This window comes from Columba livia, chromosome 1 (genome assembly GCF_036013475.1).
Source record: "Columba livia isolate bColLiv1 breed racing homer chromosome 1, bColLiv1.pat.W.v2, whole genome shotgun sequence".
NCBI classification, from domain to species: Eukaryota; Metazoa; Chordata; class Aves; order Columbiformes; family Columbidae; genus Columba; species Columba livia.
The window spans coordinates 16,779,237-16,799,305 of record NC_088602.1 but is presented as its reverse complement, the minus strand read 5'-3'; the positions used below and the strand labels follow the sequence as shown (position 1 = coordinate 16,799,305).

At 40.0% G+C, this 20,069-nt stretch overlaps 1 protein-coding gene across 3 annotated transcripts in view; it reads left to right on the top strand.

Annotated features, from left to right (window-relative positions):
* Window positions 1-19,364, top strand: part of PDGFD (platelet derived growth factor D) — a 142,984-nt gene extending 123,620 nt beyond the window's left edge. For all 3 annotated transcript variants that reach the window (XM_065047848.1, XM_005501480.3, XM_005501479.3), the window contains 2 exons: window positions 2,907-3,121; window positions 15,856-19,364. In XM_065047848.1, the coding sequence (XP_064903920.1) occupies window positions 2,907-3,121; window positions 15,856-15,990 (350 nt within the window). In that variant the 3' untranslated portion in view covers window positions 15,991-19,364. The remainder of the gene's footprint in view (window positions 1-2,906; window positions 3,122-15,855) is intronic.
* The last annotated feature ends 705 nt before the right edge of the window (window positions 19,365-20,069 follow it).

Genomic DNA, 20,069 nt, shown 5'->3' with positions numbered 1-20,069 from the left:
AAGACTTCTGAAAGTCATCAAAACTAGGCTTTTGAATGCTAGTTAGCAAAGCCTTCCCTCCAGTGAAAGCCTTTTACCAGGTCACCCCTTCCATTTAAATTGAGCAGCTTAAGTACTGAAGCGAATATGTGTAACATGGTGATGGATATAATATGCTCTCTGCAGGAAAGCCCCCCCACCCTGGTCCTTTAAACATCGGTGCTTTCCCTCTCTGCCAGTCTCATTACAAAGACTCATTTCAGTGTTGATAACACAGCAGTGATAATAGGTATCAGTTCAATGCAGGAAGTAGGACTGTTGAGCCTAAGGGAAGTTTCATCTGTGAAAGAGCAACTTTTATTCAGTCTCCGGGACATCTTCTCCCAGACACAGATGTCAGTTCATGTGACCTGCGTCTGGGACCTATTTAATGACCAGTTTGTCGCTGGAAGCCTTGTTTTTTGTGCCACCTCAGCAGGAAGCATTGCAATCACAGGTTGCATTAAGCCTTTGAGCATTTTATTCTGTCTAGAGATGCACCAGCAGCAAGTGCTGTCCTAGTCGATGGCCAGCCTTCCCCGACAAGAGCCTGCTCGTATCAGTATCCATTCCCCTAAATTGCTGCAGTGCCAGAGTGTGGGTGATCCAGGCTTTCCCCTCCAGAAATCTCACTATTCATGAAGGCAGAATATATTCCTTTGGTTATTTTTTCTTTCACATCAATCATCTGAAATGAAGAGTAGCCAGATACCTCTTTGCTTTATCGGTAAACAAAGCTGATGGCAAAGGTTCTGATGAGAATGTTTAGAGGAGTGGCAATCACTTCCCTGCAAGAGGAATTAGTTTGAGAGCCTGCAATGAAAAGAGATGGCTGTGGAGAATGACAGCAGAGAATAAAATATCATCTGTTAAAACAAATAAATCAATATTCTCTGGACTTCTAAGTCCTGGCTGTGGACATTTGGAGTGAATTTTTCTCCCAATGCATGAGTATACCAGCAGCCCCATTGATTTTGTGCTTATATCAGGAGGATGATCTATACCTCTTTTGGAGAGATACTAGTTCTCTGGAGAAAACCTCTGAGATTTCACAGTGAGATGTATCACAATTGCTATAAAATCACAATTTATCTGCTAAATTCCTTTTGACTGAAATAACACCTTGCCAGAAAAGTGAAGCTACTATGATTTTGTATAGTAGCACTCAAGGCATTTACGTACCTTTGCCTCTTGCATATCTGCCTTGTGAATATCTCCAGGCCATAATGTCAAGGTGCATGATATTTACAAATCACAGCTTTTTACACTATTTACTTTGTGATGTTGACAAGGGCTGAGTCACAGAAGGTATGAAGTGTTGTAGTGCTCCTGCCTTTGTTGGAGGTTTTCACATGTTTATAGTAAAGCACACACTTAGCTACACTCAGGACCAGAAATGGTGTTGAGCTATTAAACATGCGCATGAAAATCTGGTATGCTTACAAACACCACACCCTTGGTTCTTATTTGAACCATTCCTGTTTTCCTGTTGGTATATCTGTTAGAAAATACTTTTTGGGGTAGGAAAGGACTATTTTTAATCTGCTGCACCATCAAGTCCGTTATTTTCCTTCCTTCAGCTTAATTTATATTTTGAATGCAGTTTCCTTGTCTTTTAAAAAATAATGTTCATAAAATTATTGATTTGTCAGTTATATACCATGTTTCTGGTTTCCAGTTTCCCAATTTTTTTCTGAAAGTTGAAGATTTGAATCAGAGGAAGATGAATTCTTCAGCTTTCAAGCTCCATGAGCTCAAAATGCGTTTTCATTTTCTTTCTTGTTCTCTGTTTCAGCCCAGAGAACCTCACTTCTCAACACAAGTTCTCATGTACTCCAATTCTGAATGAATTATTGAGCTTTTGAGCACTTAGTTGGTGGACACAATCCTAAAGAGAAGAAGAAAGTAAAAAAGGAGGGGAAAAGAAAACAGAAAACTTCTATAGAAATAAAGTCATTATAACTGTTATTTTTATCTGTGTTACAATAGTGGAAAACGGATTTATGGAAGGGTGGTATTTTTTAGTTCGTTTTAGCTTTGCAAGCTAAAGCTAGAAGCAGCATTTAAACTCACAGTTGAGAGTCTATAAGTTATTTTTATGGTTGGCTTTACTACTTGTTTTCGTGACACATCTCACAGAGACACCAGGCATTTAAACATCAACCAACTACTGGCATTCAATGAAGATCATTAGTTTTAATTGCCTTTATTTGCCTATTATAGTAGCATTTGCCAGCTGAAATTAATATTGCCTAGATTGATTTCTCCATCTAAAGGAGAGTTATCTAGACTCTTATCTATAAACAATACAGACAGACAGCTTGAGAAAGCAAATCATGCCACCTGTCTTAAATGCCCTTTTGAGGAAGGAATGAATCACTCTCCAAAGATTTTTCTCTACTGACCACAGGAAGAGCCTTGATTCAAGTGTTTGCATTTTGTATGCCTGCAGTTGGGCAAAAGGCGTTAAACTCATGATAACAGAAAAGAGCTCATCATCTAAGGAAGCCATGTGTACACATGGGGAGGAAGACAGTAGCAGAGGTGGAATCTCACACCCAGGGATCCAGCAGATCCATGACAGAGAGAATAAAATAACCCAACTTCAACTTTCAGGCCAATATTTTACTGCAAGCCTTCCCCACAGCTTTATAGTCAGTGTGAGCCCTGTATGAGAGTCAGTGGAAGCATGATGAGAACCTGGATGGCCATCTGAAATGTTTTCAAATTGGTGAATTTATGTTTATCTGACCAGAAATTACTGCTATACTTCACATATTTTCCAACCAGTGCCACATCACTTTGTGTTATCGGTTGCCTTGGGAGTGGTATAAACCAATGGAATGTCCCACTCAAATCCTACTAATGAAACTTCTTTTGCATTGCAGTTGACCTGGACAGGTTGAATGATGATGTGAAACGTTATAGCTGCACTCCAAGAAACTACTCTGTCAATTTAAGGGAGGAACTGAAGCTGACAAATGTAGTTTTCTTCCCCCGCTGCCTCCTTGTCCAGCGCTGTGGAGGAAACTGTGGCTGTGGGACTTCGAGCTGGAAATCCTGCACGTGCATGTCAGGGAAAACAGTCAAAAAATATCATGAGGTATTTTGACTCTTTCTCTTGTATTGTTGTATTTTGCATTTCTTTCGGGTTATTTATTGCTCTTGTGGATCCTCAAGGCTTTTCTCGGAACTCTGTGTGTCGCTTATATTAATTATCATGGTATACTGATCATGCTATATCATGTTATGTTATCATTATCAATATCATCATTATGCTATTTCATGTTATATTATCATTATTATGTTATATTATTATATGCTTATATTGATTATCATGTTGGATCTGCAGTGAAAAAATCAGTGGGCAAAAATCACTGAATGCAGTGAAGTGTCACAGGCAAAGATGTTACCACAGAATCACACCCATAATTTGAGAGAGACCAGAGTGGTTAAATGAATGCTCCCTGTGGTCACCACTCTTCCTGAGGTCAAGGATCTGCTTAGGCTTCCAGGCAGGTGGAGCTTAGGCTTAGATAATGGCAAAGCTTTTGTTGTCCATGTCTATGTCCATGTGTCATGTCCACGTCCATGCTAGACACCAGCATTCACAGCTTTCCCTGTGGTAAGCCATAGAGGCACAAACCCACGTAATCAACCTGCAGGAAATACTGATTTTAGCCAAGTTTAATATTAATGTATTTAATGTCACATTATAATACATACATAACATCATAGCATAGCTTCAGGCTACTTTTTTTTCAGAACTTCTGCTGTTTTCTTGATGAATGTCTGTCTTTGGGGTATATAGTGGATACAAACAATCACCCAGCAATTTGCATTTGGAAATAGTGAATAAACAGAGTGGAAAGAGTTTATACATGTGTTAAAAAGAGGTTTTAACAGGTATTTATGGATAAGGTAATTTATAAGAAGTCGGAGCTAACTTTTGCCACCTATCTGTGTGGATGTTACAACAACATCCTAGGGAACTTTGTTGCAAGAAGGAGGGTTACACTGAACTGATTTTTCCCAGCAAAGGACTGATACATCATGGATGTGTATACCACTGGAAATCCTCTTTTTAGTAACACAGAGATGTGTTCCTTGAGGCATTTGACTACACTTCCTCTTGTTTTATGCTCTGTCTTGTAAAAGTATGACTATGCTTGGAAATGACAAGTAACTTGTAAACTCTCTTCCCTTCCAGATTTATTACCTGTAGGAAGCAGCTGAATCTTTTTGCCTTGGATTTTCTCCCACTCAGTAATTTCTTAGGAAGGCAAATTTTTTGCATAAGAACAAAGTCCACTATGGTTTTTTTAATTCATTCAGAGCACATTTAGACAGGTAAAAACAATAAAAGATCAATTCCTGTTCTTGCCTCTAAACCAGTGTTTTCAGAACCAGACATGAACCATGTTCACCAAAGTGAACATATCTAAGAAAGGTACTTGGTATTATCCTTTCAATTGTCTGAAAGTAGGTGTCTGCATGCCATGCTGACCTTATTTCTGGTACATGTCTTTTAAGAGCCTGATTTGTCACTTCACCTAAGTCTCAGGTGAAAGTAAACTTTATGGACTTTTAATCTAGATGTGGTGCGGTCTCATACCATAAAGGCATTAACTCATGAGACCCTAAGGTTGCAATAGCAGTGGGCTGTTGAAGGTCAGACCTTTGGCTCACGCTGAGCGGCTTGGTTACTCTTTTCCAAGGCAAGAGATTTTTCTCACAATTAACTGCAGAATACGGCATACTCCACATCACCGGGGACTACAGAATAGTTAACATTTTATCTAATTTGAAGCAAGATGCAGGGGTTGGCCCTGGTAATTACAGAGTGGAAAGCCTTATCTCAGTGGTAGTAAAGTTAATTAGAAAAAAAATTAAAAGGTATAAAACACCTAGATGACTATGAGCTGATAAAATGAACTCAGAATGCCTTATGTATGAATAAATATTTATGCAGCACCACAATGTTGTCAAGAATGCTAAAAGACCTGGCACCTCCTTCAGAAAGCATACAATCAACGAGACAAGATCAGACATGAATTAGAAACCAGTTAAGGGATAAAGAGCAAAGAGGTGGAAGAGATGAGAGAAAGTATATGTGGGTTCCTCCAGCATGTGGATTAAGTGCTGTTTCATGTATGATCAGTCTCGAAGGAGGTGCACAGAGAGGTGGCAAAAATGGTGGCTAGCACAGGCAATAGTGTGCTTTAACAGCAGAGAATTCTGTGAGGGTTTTCAGAAGGCTGATGTAACTACTTATAAGTGCAGTTTGGAAAAGCAACAAGCATTAGGATGTGCAGGCTCCACTATTTATTCATTTAACACTGGGTGCATGAGGGGAGGAGGGAGAAATTAGGGGTGGAAGTTGGACTGAAGGTCAATTAGTGAATCGCTGTGAAGAATTTCAGGAGAGCAGTTGTTTAGTGCAGTTGTGATGGAAAAAAACAAACAAAAAAACCACACAAAACCAAAACCAACCAACCAAACAAAGAACATTTCCCTGGGGTGCATTAAGAAAAGTGTGACTAGCAGGTCAAGGGAGGTTCTCCTCCTCCTCTACTCTACCCTGGTGAGGCCACATCTGGAGTAGTGTGCCCAGTTTGGGCTCCCCAGTTTAAAAAGGACAAGGAATTACTGGAGGGAGTCTAGCAGAGAGCTACAAAGATGATAAGGGGTCTGGAGCATCTTTCTAATGAGAAGAGACTGGGAGAGCTGGGTGTGTTCAGCCTGGAGAAAAGAAGGCTGAGAGGGGATCTTATCAATACTTATGAATATCTGAAGGGTGGGTATGTCAAGAGGATGGACCAGACTCCTTTCAGTGGTGTCCAATGATAAGATGAGGGGCAAGAGGCACAGACTGAACCATAGGATGTTCCATCTAAACATGCTTTTCTTTGAGGGTGCCAGAGCACTGGAACAGGCTGGCCAGAGAAGTTGTGGAGTCTCCTTCTCTGGCGACATTCACAACCTACCTGGACACATTCCTGTGTGATCTGCTCTGGTGAACCTGCTTTAGCAGGTGGGTTGGACTAGATGATCTCCAGAGGTCCCTTCCAACCCCCACCATTCTGTGATTCTGTGACAGTCTTCTGCAGGAAGAGAGGTGAACAGGTAATTACACAGCAAATATTTCTTATGGCCTGGATAAATTGGTGGGCTGCTTGTACTGGGTTTTTACTGTTGGTGCTTAGAAGGATACAAGCAGGAGTTGAAAAGATAAATAGAAAGAGAAAATATACATCTGGGGAGATACAGAAGGAAAACATTGAAAGCATTTGTAAAGAAAGTGTCTCAAAAGTTTGGGGTAATTTAATTTAGAAAAAAAAAAGATATAATAATTAAGAGAGGGCACAGTGAAAGGTAGAAAATAGTGAACAGTACCCAAAGGAAAAGAAAAGTACAAGTAGAGTCCAAGAGAGGTTGGAAGGGAACTAATTTAAAATGCTAAAAAGAAACTTTGTTTTTTTGCACAGTAAATATATATGGAATTTCAACCCATAAATATGGGTGGTACATAACTCGGAATTATTCTAGGAGATTTAGAAGTAAAATGTAAACTAAAGAATCCCAGGTCACATCTGTATCAGAACTTAAGCCAACTATTGACAGTAGCTATAAAAGAAAAATGCTGATTATAAACATGTTATCAAGCACTTATTTTTTATCAGGTGTTTGGGAGCATCTGGTGCTGGGACACTGGAATATCACACTAACCTGGTATTGGTCAGAACCAGGATGTCAAGACATACATCACACCAAAACTAATCACTAAATTCAGGAAATTCAATATTCACACCAATACATTACTGCAAATTTATTTCACTACTCCTTTGTTCTTTGAAAACTGTATGAATTTAAGACAGTGTTTCAGCTTTAACGTTAAATGGCTTTTGTAAGTTTAAATTTAAACTTGATCCCTTAGGGATGAAATAAAAGCTCACTGAGCAGAAATTAAGCCATGTGGCTCCCATTAACATGAGTAGAAGTCATGCAGATAAATTCACGTATGACATACTAAAGATGTGTCCATTAATTTTAGTCCAAAATGTTTTCCACTTTATTATTATTATTAGCCATGCAGAGCTGATCAGTTTTATTCTTTATTCTCCTTTGTCACTTAACTCTAATTTTATTAAATGCCTGGGGAGAAGCTTCTTGACATGCCAGTTTTAGAACCATGGAGCTGGTTTACTCCTTTCAAAGCCAATTTGAAACCCACTAACCTGAACCAAAAAGCCTTTAGTTGCATAACAAAAGATAGAGCTTTACACTTTATGAAATCCCCAGAGCTGTTAATTTGTTTAAAGATTACTTTGATTTCCTTGCAAAAGACACCAGAAGGAAATACAAGATGGTGGAGCAAAGAAGGTGCTTGTAGCAGCTGAAACAGAGTCCTGCAGTCCTCCAGACCATTTCTCTTGTCAGGCTCATTTTGCCAAGCTGCTCTCCTGGAGCTTCATCCGCTCAGCTCCTGGACCCACCAGAGCTGCTTGTCCTGCACATGGCTATGCTTGTTCTCAACAGTAAAAATGCGATTGGATATCATTTTAAAGTTGTTTGGCATTTCTGAGCTACCCAATATTTTTGGGTGAGAATGACAGGCAGGCAAATACTCCGGAAGCAATAGGTTCTTTTTTGGCTTTGTGGTCAGTGCCTTGAAGTACTGGAGTGGCTGTGTTCAGGCAGCTATGGGGACACCAGTGCCCAGAACCTATTATTGAAAGGCTGGCTTCTAGTCCAGGGAGATTTCAAGGTTACCTTCTCCGTGTATTCTTAATGTTTTTTAGTTCCCCCTTAGCTCCTATTCAAAGCCTCGCACTGTACTCATCACCGAGCGCTCCCTCCTGGTATCGCAGGAGTAGTAGCTGTCATGTGTAGCCTTTAATTTCCCCAAGCTGCAAGTGCCGCTCCAGTTCCCTGAACAGACTGTACTGCTCTTTCCTATCACGTCCAATTGTAAGAAATAATGCAACAGCAGGGAAAATGAGAAAATGAGGATGCCACAGTAAGGGGCATCTTTTTCTTTATTGCCCTGGGAAATGCTAATAATGAGATCTTGGGAGTTTTTTATAACCTGGAAGTTTGCCATAAGTTTACCAAAATACTCAGCAGTTTCCAGAAATAAATGGGTTCATAACTTGACTAAACAGATAGTTTTATGGGTGGGGGCTTTTTGCAGGAGTCTTGTGATGCTCTGTGGTTTTCCACAGCTTCTGGGTTTGCTTGAGACCAGAGCTCATGGATAAATACTCATGACTCACCACATAGTGTCATGAACTCTGCAAACCAAACAGGCTGAGTGCTGGCAGCATCTCAAAATGTCTCTCAGGCACAGCCTACTCTAAGCGATACTGAGTTATGTTGCAGGGCTCTGTGCAAAGGAAAGACAAAGCAATTCATGAAAGTGGATGCAGCACACCTTAATCAAATGCTCATGTCTACTGCTGTCTAACTTGCTAAAGGGGAACTGAAATGAAAGCGTGTTTTCCATTGCAGTACGTTTCTTTTGAAATGCCTAGAGCTGTTCTTTGAAGGAGGCAGGGGGCTCTAAACCCAGAGATAACCCAGCCCAGAGGAGGTGTTGGGGAACTCAGGCCAGGACTCAATTCAGCTCAGGCTGTGGCTGTGCCATCCACCCAGCATGCACATACCTCAGAGAAACAAGAAATCGGTTTCCCCATCTCATTGCTGTAACTGATGAGATGTGAAATGAGTTTCCGTGAGGAATAAATGCTCTTAGGGTAGCAACCAGAATTTGTCAGAGTGTGTAAACCTCTACACACGCAGTGCTGAGCAACACAGCTAAAAGGCATATAAGGAAAAAAGCAAAGTGGTGAAAGCTGATTGCATCTTTTACCTAGTTACTTGTCTCTCCTGCACAGACATGCATTTTTCACTGGGTAGAATATGCCTTCCCTCCCCTCATTTTCTTTTTCCGGCGTTATACCTCTGTTCAAGTTTCATATTGACTGGAGTTGTCTGGTACCTTCATAGGACATACATGCAATTAATTCTTAACGATTTAGATTAGTGTTAGGGTGGCTACTTTGTAACCTCTTGCTGCCCTGAGTAGGGTAGCAGGCACCTCAGAGTGCCTACACGATGCCAAGTGTAGGTACTAGAGAGAGTGCAGAGGAGGGGACGAAGCTGGTGAGGGGCCTGGACCACAAGTGTGATGAGGAGCAGCTGAGGGAACTGGGGCTGTTCAGCCTGGAGAAAAGGAGGCTGAGGGGAGACCTTATCACTGTCTGCAACTACCAGAAAGGAGGTTGTAGCATGGAGGGTGTTGGTCTCTTCTCACAGGTGATAGGACTAAAGGAAATAGCCTCAGGTTGTTCCAGGGCAGGTTTAGATTGAATATTAGGAAACATTTCTTCATAGAAAGGATTATCAGGCATTGGAACAGGCTGCCTGGGGAAGCGGTGGAGTCACCATCCCTGAAGGTGTTTAAAAGACATTTAGACAAGGTTCTTAGGGACATAGTTTAGTGCTAGTTAGATTAGGTTGTGGTTGGACTCGATGATCCTGAGGGTCTCTTCCAACTGAAATGATTCTGTGGTTCTATTCTATTGTTCTAAGCCTTTGCACAAGTTATGAGGCATAGAAACAGCTTTAACTGGACCAAACATTGTAAAGGGAAAACTAGACAGCAGGGAATATTATTGGGGAGAAAAGAACAAGGGAGCAGTGGAGAAAATAAAAAGGTGACATGGAACTGCAATGAGACAAAGGAGTTGTTCCGATAAATTTACAAATGTAACTAATACAATTTGCTGTTGTGAGGTCTTTTCTGTTTTTTGAGAGAAGCAAACCTTAAGGAGGAACTTGAGAGTGCAGACAATAATTCTCACCCTGCCTTTACACAGGGAAGCATAAGATAACTGGACAAAAATTATACAAATGTTGCCAATACAACAAAGGAAATTTGCTAAGGTATTAAAAAGAGCTGGCATCATCAAACCAGTGTGCAGGGAATATGGTCTGATTGTTGTATGTTCTGGAGTTGATAGGACATGTATAAAGAAGATAAAAGGTTGGTATGGTAATAAAGGCACAGACTTAACCTGACAAAAGTGTTAATGCAGAGAAATATTGTATAAGAAGCAACAATGGGATTTATTTGGAATGCAAATACAGGGAAATAGAATGAGTCAGAAATGACTGCTAGGTCACAGGATGAGCGAAGAAAGCATAGAGGTGCAATGAGAGAAAAAAGGTTCATTATTTACTAGAATTATATGAAAGTTCTTGGGTTAACATCTGGAAGTTAAGCAAGTGAGAGATCCTGTGACACATGTCTGGCCAGAGAGGCAATTTGGGAAGGGATACATGTGTATTCAGTCAGCGAAAAAGCAACAGCTGGAGCCATAATGCATGACAAAATCACCCAAAGTGAAGGTGGTGTTGATGTCAGGTGTTTCAAAAGCATCATAGCTGAGTTGTAAGCTAGTTCATTTATTTTTCCATGTTTGCTGTATTAAAACCAGGTGTTTCTGTTTCATACAAATAATAATAATAAAAATAATAATAAGAATAAATAATAAAAATAAATAATAAATAATAAAAAACCAAACAAACAAACAAAAACAAAAAACAAAAACAGAATCCATAATCCCATCTACATTTAATAATCCCTTATTTTGAATGCTACAACTGATCAGCAAACAAACTCTTTTTTCTTTTTCTTGTTATCCTAGAATTATCTCTGATAAGAATGAATACAGCTTTGGGTCTGTGTCATTATTTTAGGCTGTGTGCCTACTCGAATAAAGGTCCTTATGCAAAATTATGAACTACGTTCCCATAATGCTTGGTTTCTTATGCTCAGAGCACAGATATACTGTGTGTGACCTTTGGATTAGATAACTTTCAAAAATTGCGGAGTAAGATTTTTCATCTGTATCAGAACTTGGATCTGTGTTGAATGCAATTTTGATGCTTCCTCTTTCATGAATCTCAGACAAATATAATTTCGTTTGCATGCTAGAATGATGGTATTTTGGGATGAGCAGAAGGAGATTAGATAATGCTGCATAGCAGGATTTTAAAATAAGTTCTGCAAAGTACAAATTTCACTATCTAAAATAGCGTACAGAGTTGCTCTTCATCCTTTGGTAAGCCATAGTCAAGTTATTGGTTATCTGTGGTCTTCTAAAGCTTATAGGAAAAAAAAAATAAAAACAAAACAAAACAAAACAAAAACTACTGATATAAATATATAAATATAGTAAGAACAAAATGGCTATAAGTAACGGGATACCCCTTTTAAAAAAATATTATTTATAAGAAGTTTTGTGTGGGTTTCCTATTACTCTCTGCTTTTTATTAAATCAGCAGTCAGCCATCATGGACTGTCATGGCTAAATATTGGCCAACTTCAAAGGTAAACAATGCATGGCCAGGATCATCAGCAAATACTGCAGGGAGTGGTTCTCATCTGGCTCTACCCATCCCAAACCATGAGTCCAGCCTTTGGGCTCCTTTCTGAGTTATCAGAGCCAGCCCCACCAGAGATGAGTATTTCAGGTAAATCTTTCTCTGGAGTCACCTCTTTGTTGATGCTCCTACTGGAGAAACGCCAGGTATGGGTCAAGGTGAACAAGTTATCTCTAGCTGGGTCCTTTCCCCATCAGTCATCACCTCTCTGCTTTCCTCAGCCCCTGGCCATGAAGTTTCCTTACAGATCTGCTGAGATCAGAGGGGCTACCAGGCATCAGCCCTGACCTACTGTGCGCCACAGGCCACTGGAGAGCAACCTGCTGTCCCCAGACCAAGACCCAAACTTGTACTGCATACCTTCTGGAAAGTCAGCCATCTTCTGATGTCACCAAACAGGCTGAAAACCCCATGTTTCCTTGGAGGGTTGTCCAGACGATGAGTTCACCTGACTTAAACAAGCGTGCCCTAATTCCAGTTTGAAATTTTCTGGCTTTAGCATCCAGATATAGGTTTTTGTAATGGCTTTGCTGTCTCATTTAAAGAATCCTTCAGAAGTCGACATCCAAATTCAGTGCATGATCAATGAGCAAGATTCCTGGCAAGGAAAGGCATGTAAGCATTTTCTTTATATTTCTTTCACCACTGCCCCCAAGGAAAATTATGCAGTGACCACAGTCACCTCACCTTGAAACCTCTCAGATGCTCATGCATATCGACAAAGTAAAATGCCATCCAGCATATTGGTGTGCTCCTATGGATCTGCCTGCAGAAGAAATGCTACAAGGCCCTGATAACTTTTTTGTATTACCTATAAACATCAAACCCAGCTCAGAAGCTAAGTCTGTCTTGATTTTTTTTATTGCTTTAATAGTTTTCTGACCATAATTAACTCAGTGTTTGGTGAGGGGAATATGGCTATAGTCATATAGTCTTTGTGAGGCAATGATCTGAACAGCCAAGGCACCACATTTTGATTAGTAGTGACACACATTGCTCTTTTAATTTGAAAACTGCAAGGTTATTGTTCTTTTTCACCCACATGAACCTTTTGTGCATTCCAGACCTTCCTCACATCCCTATTTTCTTACGACTACTGATCCCATCAAAAAAGCAGCAATAAAGTGTCCTGAACAAAATTTCTTTGAACTGTTTTCATTAATTCATTAGTTCCTCACCTTTAAGGATCTGACCATGTAATGAATAAACAGCAGCTATTTTCAAAGGGTTTTCTTTCAGCTACTGTGGTCACCAGAAATGCCCTTACTTCCTTGTTCTTTTCAATTCCCTTGTATTTAGCTGAAACTAAAACTATTAGATGGAAGCTAGACGGAGAGCTTTGAACATCAGTTCTGTGATCAGCTATTAAAGCAGCCCCATTTCAGCTATGTTCAAACATTACCTTCCTGTCTTGTCTGGGGAAGTGCCTACCAATTCATTTCTCTGCTCTTATCAGCAAAGCCCATATACTGTGCTCATGTTTCTTAATATAAAACACAGGGAAAATCCTCAAGCTGTCAGGAGGTCTGTTAGCTTAAATAAAGTCCACATCTTTGCTCTCATCCCGTTGCATACTTTCTTTTGCTCTCAATTGCAAAAAGGAGATCTACCTACCCATAATCTTGCAAAGTGTCAGTCATCTGAAATTGTCAGATTCTGATGAAAGGAGGCTTTTTTAAATAAAGAATTTTACCATGGGTTCAGCATCAGCAGCTGTACTTGATTTTAAAAGAATGTTTTCTCAAAAAAGGCATCTTTTAAGAAGCAGTCTATTTTCAGCTTTGTAATAATCACAGCAACCCAGATGGGTCCAGTTCCTCTGTGTTTTGGCTGACAATGTGGTACAGTGAATTGTCCTGGTGTCCATCAGGATTTATTGCATATATTGAGGCAGTCAATGTTTGAAATCAATGCAAATCCATAACAATTTTTGTGCTTAAATAAAAAAAAAAAAAAAAAAATACTTCTTACTGCATTTCTAACAGGAAAAATATGTCTGCCCAACATGTGAAAACAGCATGTCTGTACCTTGCTTAGGCACAATCCTTCCTCTCAGTATTACATAAGTTAAACATAAATTTTATCACAAAAGGGATAGACTGTGTTCAGTGCTTGCCACTTTTATAACATCCCACGGCCTTCCTACCCTTCAAACATTAGGTAGAGAATGAATGGTCTCATCCTGGAGGCTGTTCACATGCCTGCCTTTCCCCACCTGTTCCGAAAAGCCTTCATGATTAGCCTTTGGCGAGGCATTCACACTCAATTTTGGGGACTTTCTGATTCTGTTGAAATTGCTAATACTTTCTTGATCTGGTGTGCAGCTCCTTATTCCCTCTCCTTACTGAGACCATCTCAATTCTTGTACAGTGTTGCGACTCCAAAGTACAGAAAATACTTTTCTTTTTTTTTTTTTTAAGAGGATTATTAATTGAGTAACAGTATGATCAGTGAGTTAGGGAACCTGTTATTCAGGGCAGAAGCCTAGGTGTTTTTGTGGCTGAGACACTAAAGATGTTTAGGTCCCCCTTGACCATTGGCTTGGGCAGATCATAGACAAGACAGTCTTCTCTCCATCCTTTGAACAAGCAAGACAAGTGTAGGTGAATCAGCAGTCACTCGGCCAAGCCAGCCTGAGTCACAGCAGCCTGTCAAGAGGTGAGATGTGTTAGCTCTAGTACCTTACCAGTGTATGGTTTCTGGACTGAGTGCTTCAGGCCACGGAGAGCAGAACCATCCCACCTGCCTAGCACCAGATGTGGAGCTGCAGCCTTGCTTTCTCCATGTGCTGCTGCTCCCCACCAGTAAATAAGTGACGTCAAAAGAGAAAGGACCGTATAATGCCACTGGTAGTTTTTCTACTGATGTGTTGCAGACCCTCAAGCAAATCAGTTTCAGATACTCCATCTATATAAATCTGACAATTACCTGTACCTTTCTGTGCAATGTGCTGTGAGATCTGGGAAGAAAAGTGTTGTAGGAGACTTAAGGAGTTCTTTGTCTTAATTCATTTGTTGTATCTAGTCCAAAATAGTATTTCAGTTTCAGGGCAGAAATTGGAAACTAGTTTCTCTTTTGTTTACTACTGTAGGCCCATCAACAGCAAACTAATGAATCAAAACAGGATATCCTCCCCTCAGCCTGCGCCACCGTGCTGGTGGGAGTATGAGCTCTTATATAACAACTCGGCCTCCTACAGTGGGCTCCCAAAGCATGTCCCCACAAACACCATCCTCCTTCGCTTCTTCCAGTCCATACTTTACATACTTAAACTATCACAGAAGATTAGATAGGATCCAACATTATTGCTGTTTTCTACATAGCCATAAAGCCATTTTCAAGAAATCATAGGTTCATAAAATAATACAGGTTGGAAGGCAGATCTGGGAGTCGTCTAGCCCAATCTCCCATTCAAAGCAGGGAGAATTTGGAAGTTAGATGAGGTTCCTCAAAGGCTTGTCCAGTTAATTTTTATGATCTTCAAGGTTTCTGCAACTTCTCTGGATAGCTTGCTCCAGTGTTTAACCACTGTCAGTATTTTCTTCCATATATGCAAAAAGGATTTCTTTTGTTGCGATTTGTATTCATTGCCTATTTTTTCATCTTCTTTATAAACTACAACTTACTTTTTTAAGAGTCTCTGTGTTATATTGCCTAGATAATTTTTTTTTAATCTTCTTATATGATTTATAGTCCCCTAGGAAATAACTTTTTGGTTGTGGTGTTTTTTGGTTGGTTGGTTAGTTGGTTGTTGGTGGTGTGTTTTTTTGGTGTTTGTTTTGTTTTGTTTTTTTTTCACATTATTCACAGCAATCTCTTAACAAATTATTTAAACTGAGGCAGAGATTTTTAAGGTAAGCCAACAACAGTCAGATTCCAGAGAAGCTCAGTGGTATCTGGCACATATTTTGCACAAGCTCCATTCATCTCCTTCTGCCTTCCACAGGCACTTTATTTTTTGATCAATTCTAAAGATATGTGTTCAGAAATTTCAAATTATATAAAAAAATGTTCCTTCTTCTTTAAAGATATTATACAAGTGAGAGAAGGGGCAGAGCAATTTAAAAATGTATGGGACTGCAAAGACAAGCCAAAGGAAATATGCTTGATAATTTGCATGCAAAGGAGCAACTCTGGGCATGGTTAGGGAACTGCACAATATAAGGATATCTAATATGGGAAATAATACAATCTGTCAAAACTCCAGGATGAACAGTACAGCAAGATGTCACAGAGTGGAAAGAAAAAGCTGGAACTAAAAAATTTGTCCAAATTAGTGCTGGTCAGGGCCATTAAGGGCTGTTGGTGCCTATAGGGCCCCAACTCTCTCATCTTCAAATCTATAGCAACATTTTCTAATCAATGTGTTTCTGTTGATCCTCCCAGGTGCTGAAATTCGTCCCTGAGGCTGGGCATCCCAGAAGAAAAGGCAGAACCAGGAACAACATGGCCTTAGTAGATATACAGCTGGATCACCATGAGCGTTGTGATTGTGTCTGCAGTTCAAGACCACCCCGATAAAAAATGAATTAAAACAATATAAAAAAACAAGACATATTAATTGCGGCTTACTGGACATTTACTTTTAAGCAGGTTTGCTCTGAGGACCTTTACTCACTAGTCATTTGAACTTTGCTACTAGCCTGCCTTTGCAATTAGCAAAAATGATTGTTGTGTTTCAGCATAGCTGTGCTGATTAGCGCCATGGCAGCTAAACAGGTATATCATAGATTTATGTATCAGCATTCAAGAATATAGGATTATGGTTATCTGTAGCTAGATTCTGAGGGTTGAGATTTTCAAAGCTGTGTAGGTATTTGTGGTAGCTAGCAAAGAGATAGTGTTGTGTTTCTGTTTCTCACTCACCTGTTCCTACACTCAAATTCTGCTGCCATTTCTGCCCACTCAGCTCTCCTGATGGTCAGTAGGGGTTTGTGGGTATAGATGAAGAGAGAATTTGAGCTTGTATGAGTGTAAAATGGTTTGCCCAGCTCTGAGAGGGAACTTCCCAGTGTTCCCACCCAACAGAGTGAGATATAATGAGCAAAATGCATCACTGCATGAAATAACACAACCATAAAGTCAAATCTGTTTGTACTCGAGCAAATCATGTGCTGAAATTAGTAGATGCTTTGCATAAGCTGGGACACTGGTGGCAGCAGGAGGGTGCGACGGCTGGTACTTTTGCCACAGTGACTCCATGGGAGCCATTGTCCAGGAGCTTCTGCAGGAGGGGGCTCTAGCCAGGTCCCCCAGTAAATCTCTGTGGGCTGGGGCTGATTCTGGTCTCTACCTGCCTGGATTGGACTCCTGCCCCTTGCCCAGAGCTTCCCACAGTTGCCCAGGAGTAGCCCCCTCAACACAAAAAGGGAGAGAAAACACCCTTGCTGCAGTTCGAGGAGTGCCACATTTCCCCAAGCAGGCGATGAAGATAGGGAACTCGTTTGTTGAAAATATTGATTTGTTTTGCAGTTTTGTTACTGGGAAACAAAGCTGTGTTTGAGATTTAATTATCGTTATTTGGTTTGGGGTTTGTTTGTTTTAAATATGGACTATTATAACGTCGTCATGTATGCATTAATCTTAGTTATCCAAGGTTAGATGTCTCATTTCAGCTCTGTGCATTGCCATGGTTAAACTGTTGACAGTGAATTTCTTTTTGATTGCATTTTGCTGAGGTATATTAACTCATTAAGCAATGTCTGTCTGTCATGGAAAATGTGCATCATTTATTAACTTCCAGAAGAATACTATTAAACACCACCTCATAATAAAATAAGCACTTTAAAAGCTACAGCATAGCTTTCTGTGCCTTTTAAAATATTATGAAAGTGCTCTAGCTGAAAAAGGAAAAAAAAGTCCTTCCAAACTAACTTTAAAGGTTTTTAAATGCTGCTCCAAATATGCAAAATACAGTCAGATTTAAGTCTGACAAAGAATTGGAGATTTGATCATGAATGTAACAGAGGGAATGGGGCAGCATTTTTAATGGCTGAGATTTTATATTTAATAGCAGACATAGGCTGCATTGATTCATCTTGTTTGTGTTGCCTCTTGTGCTTCTGTCTCTCTGAAAGAGTGAAGTAGTTTGACAATAGTGCGTCATAATTAGTGGAAACTAGCCTGTGCTATAATACTGAGAGCCTTCAAGCCAGTGTATTTTAGCAATCTACAATTCTATTATAAAAATCCCCTAATGTTCTCACTTACCCCTTTTATCAGCTCAAGTATTTTGTGAGTGCTTTTTTGTAATTTTAGCAAAACTTTACTGAAACGTCCCTTAGAAATGTGTGTTACTTTCTTTCCTGTACTTTAACCTTTGAGATTCAAAAAGTGTGGGCTTTTTGTTATTTATATCCATTTTTCCTCTTTGGCTCCCAGATGTCTATTTAAAAATGCTCCTGAATGCGGACTTGGGAAGTGATTCATCATTTTTCAAAGCAATTCACATTAAAAGAACATCACTGTAACCAAAGATTGCCAGTTTCATTTCATAGTTCAAGACTGTTTAAAGAAGACTTCATTCTTTTTTCTGTCGCTAGCTTAATAGCAAGATTGACCTAGCCCTTCTGTAATTTTTAGCTAATTTTGGAAGAAATTTGCCTGCAAGACCTTGACAGTACTGATTGGTTTTGAGACAGTGCATTCTAATACATATTCCTGACTGAATTATGCCCAAATTGCGCCTGAGCACTCTGGCCTCGTAGTTAGCATTGGTTGTAGGAAGCACTCGTTTCACATGACTTTGTCCTTTGAGTGGTCCTTTAAATCCCACCCACAGGGGAAAACGTGCACCAGGCACGATATCACCCACGTGCCTCTGCCTGCTCGCCCAGTCTCCACCCCAACAGCCATGTGTTGGGAGGGGGATTTACACCTCCTAATTTGGGGGTCCCGTCTTGTCTGGGAGTCTGAGTGACCACTATCGGCAGTTGAGAAAGAGAGGCTCTTCCAATGTGTGCCTTAGTCCCTACATTGAAATTGCCCAATGTAGGAACTTTTCTTTCTCTCTTTTGATTATGATGTAGGAACATTGGAAATCTGATTTGGGCGTGAGTGAGATTCACAAAGGTAGATGGTATGAGTACTCATTTTAAAGACTGAGCAATTAGTAGTTTAGCTAACTGAAATAAATACAGGCAGCAGTGGATGCCAGGGTCTGGCAGAAAAATCCATCTGTAAAGCAAAAAGAGATTGGCATAAGAGGGATTATCCTCTTGCTTAATGTTGGGTTTACTTTCTTAAATATAGGCTAAACTTGTTACAGAATTTAAAGTATTTCTCCCGGGACACTTAGTGATGAATGGAACCATTCACTGTTTCATGCTGCCGTCTGTTATCCAAACAGTATCTTCCAGGTCAGTGCAGGAGTCAAGAAGGTGCTTTATGTTGAAGTGTGGTGATGACAACATGTGAACTAAGCAAAACTCCCAAAAACCCGAGCCTGGAGCTGCATGAATGACCCTGGTGATACCAAATGCCAGCAAAACTTTTCCTTTGTATTTATTTGCAGAAATTGCAGAGATGTGTTTCCATGCCTTTATTTTCTCTTTTGTCTATGTAATAATTGCTATGTTATTTACATTTTGTTTTAACTTAAAAAGCAAGGCTATTATAAAATCTAATCTGGTTCTTTTTTATTGGAGGAATTGGAACCCCCCAAAATAAATACATTTTCAAAAGAAACTCAGAAAGATTCCTAATTTCAAACTACTCCCTAGCTTTCTATTTCCTGTATTCTTCTGGGATAGAGCCTACTTTCTCAAGTGCAATCTATGTACACTTTTTTTTGTTATCTCAGTTAAATGCAGCTTTTTTAGCAGTATTTTTTACTTTATGCAGTATGTAATGCATCTTATCCTGATGAAAAACAATAAATACTGCTTTTGAAAGAAGATACTCTGAGTGATTATTCGGAATTCAGATGAACTAAAACCCGTGATTCACTGGAGGACATTTCTACAACATGACACTATCCATGCTAGGTCTCCTTGTGAATTTTAGCAGCCATTCCCAGGAGCATCAGAGGAGTACCAAAGTACAATTTTGGGATGATCAGGTTTGAACCCCCAAGCTGGAAGTGCTGACAGCTCCCTTGTGAAGCAGCAGCAGCATGACAGTGGCACAGCATTTCTGATAGCTGGGTTACAGCACTCTCCCAGACTCAGTGCCAGTCTCAGCCTCCACAGGCTTGGCTTGGCTCCAGCAGAGGTGTCCTCGCTTGTCCTCCTGAAGCTGCTTCTTGCCAGCAAAGGTGCATCTCACCTGAACCAGGGCAGAGCTAAGCATCCAATTGCTGTATGCAGGGAATCCAGAGGAATGTAAAGCCTCTCAAGGAAATTTAATCTACCCTTGTGAGTCCAGGTATTTCCCCCAGATTTAGTGGAAACAAATTTCGTCATATTGCATTTGGAACATAACTTTCATAGCTTTGATAACTAACTTTCAATTTAAGGTTCTTGTGTTAAGCCAAAGCTGCCCTAGGCCTTCACTGGATCTTGAATTGAATTAGGATTTGAAACTTTTTTCAAATGAATTCTTCACTAGCTAGACACCCTTTCTGATAGCAGAAATACAGATAGTGTACAGTCCAGGGACCC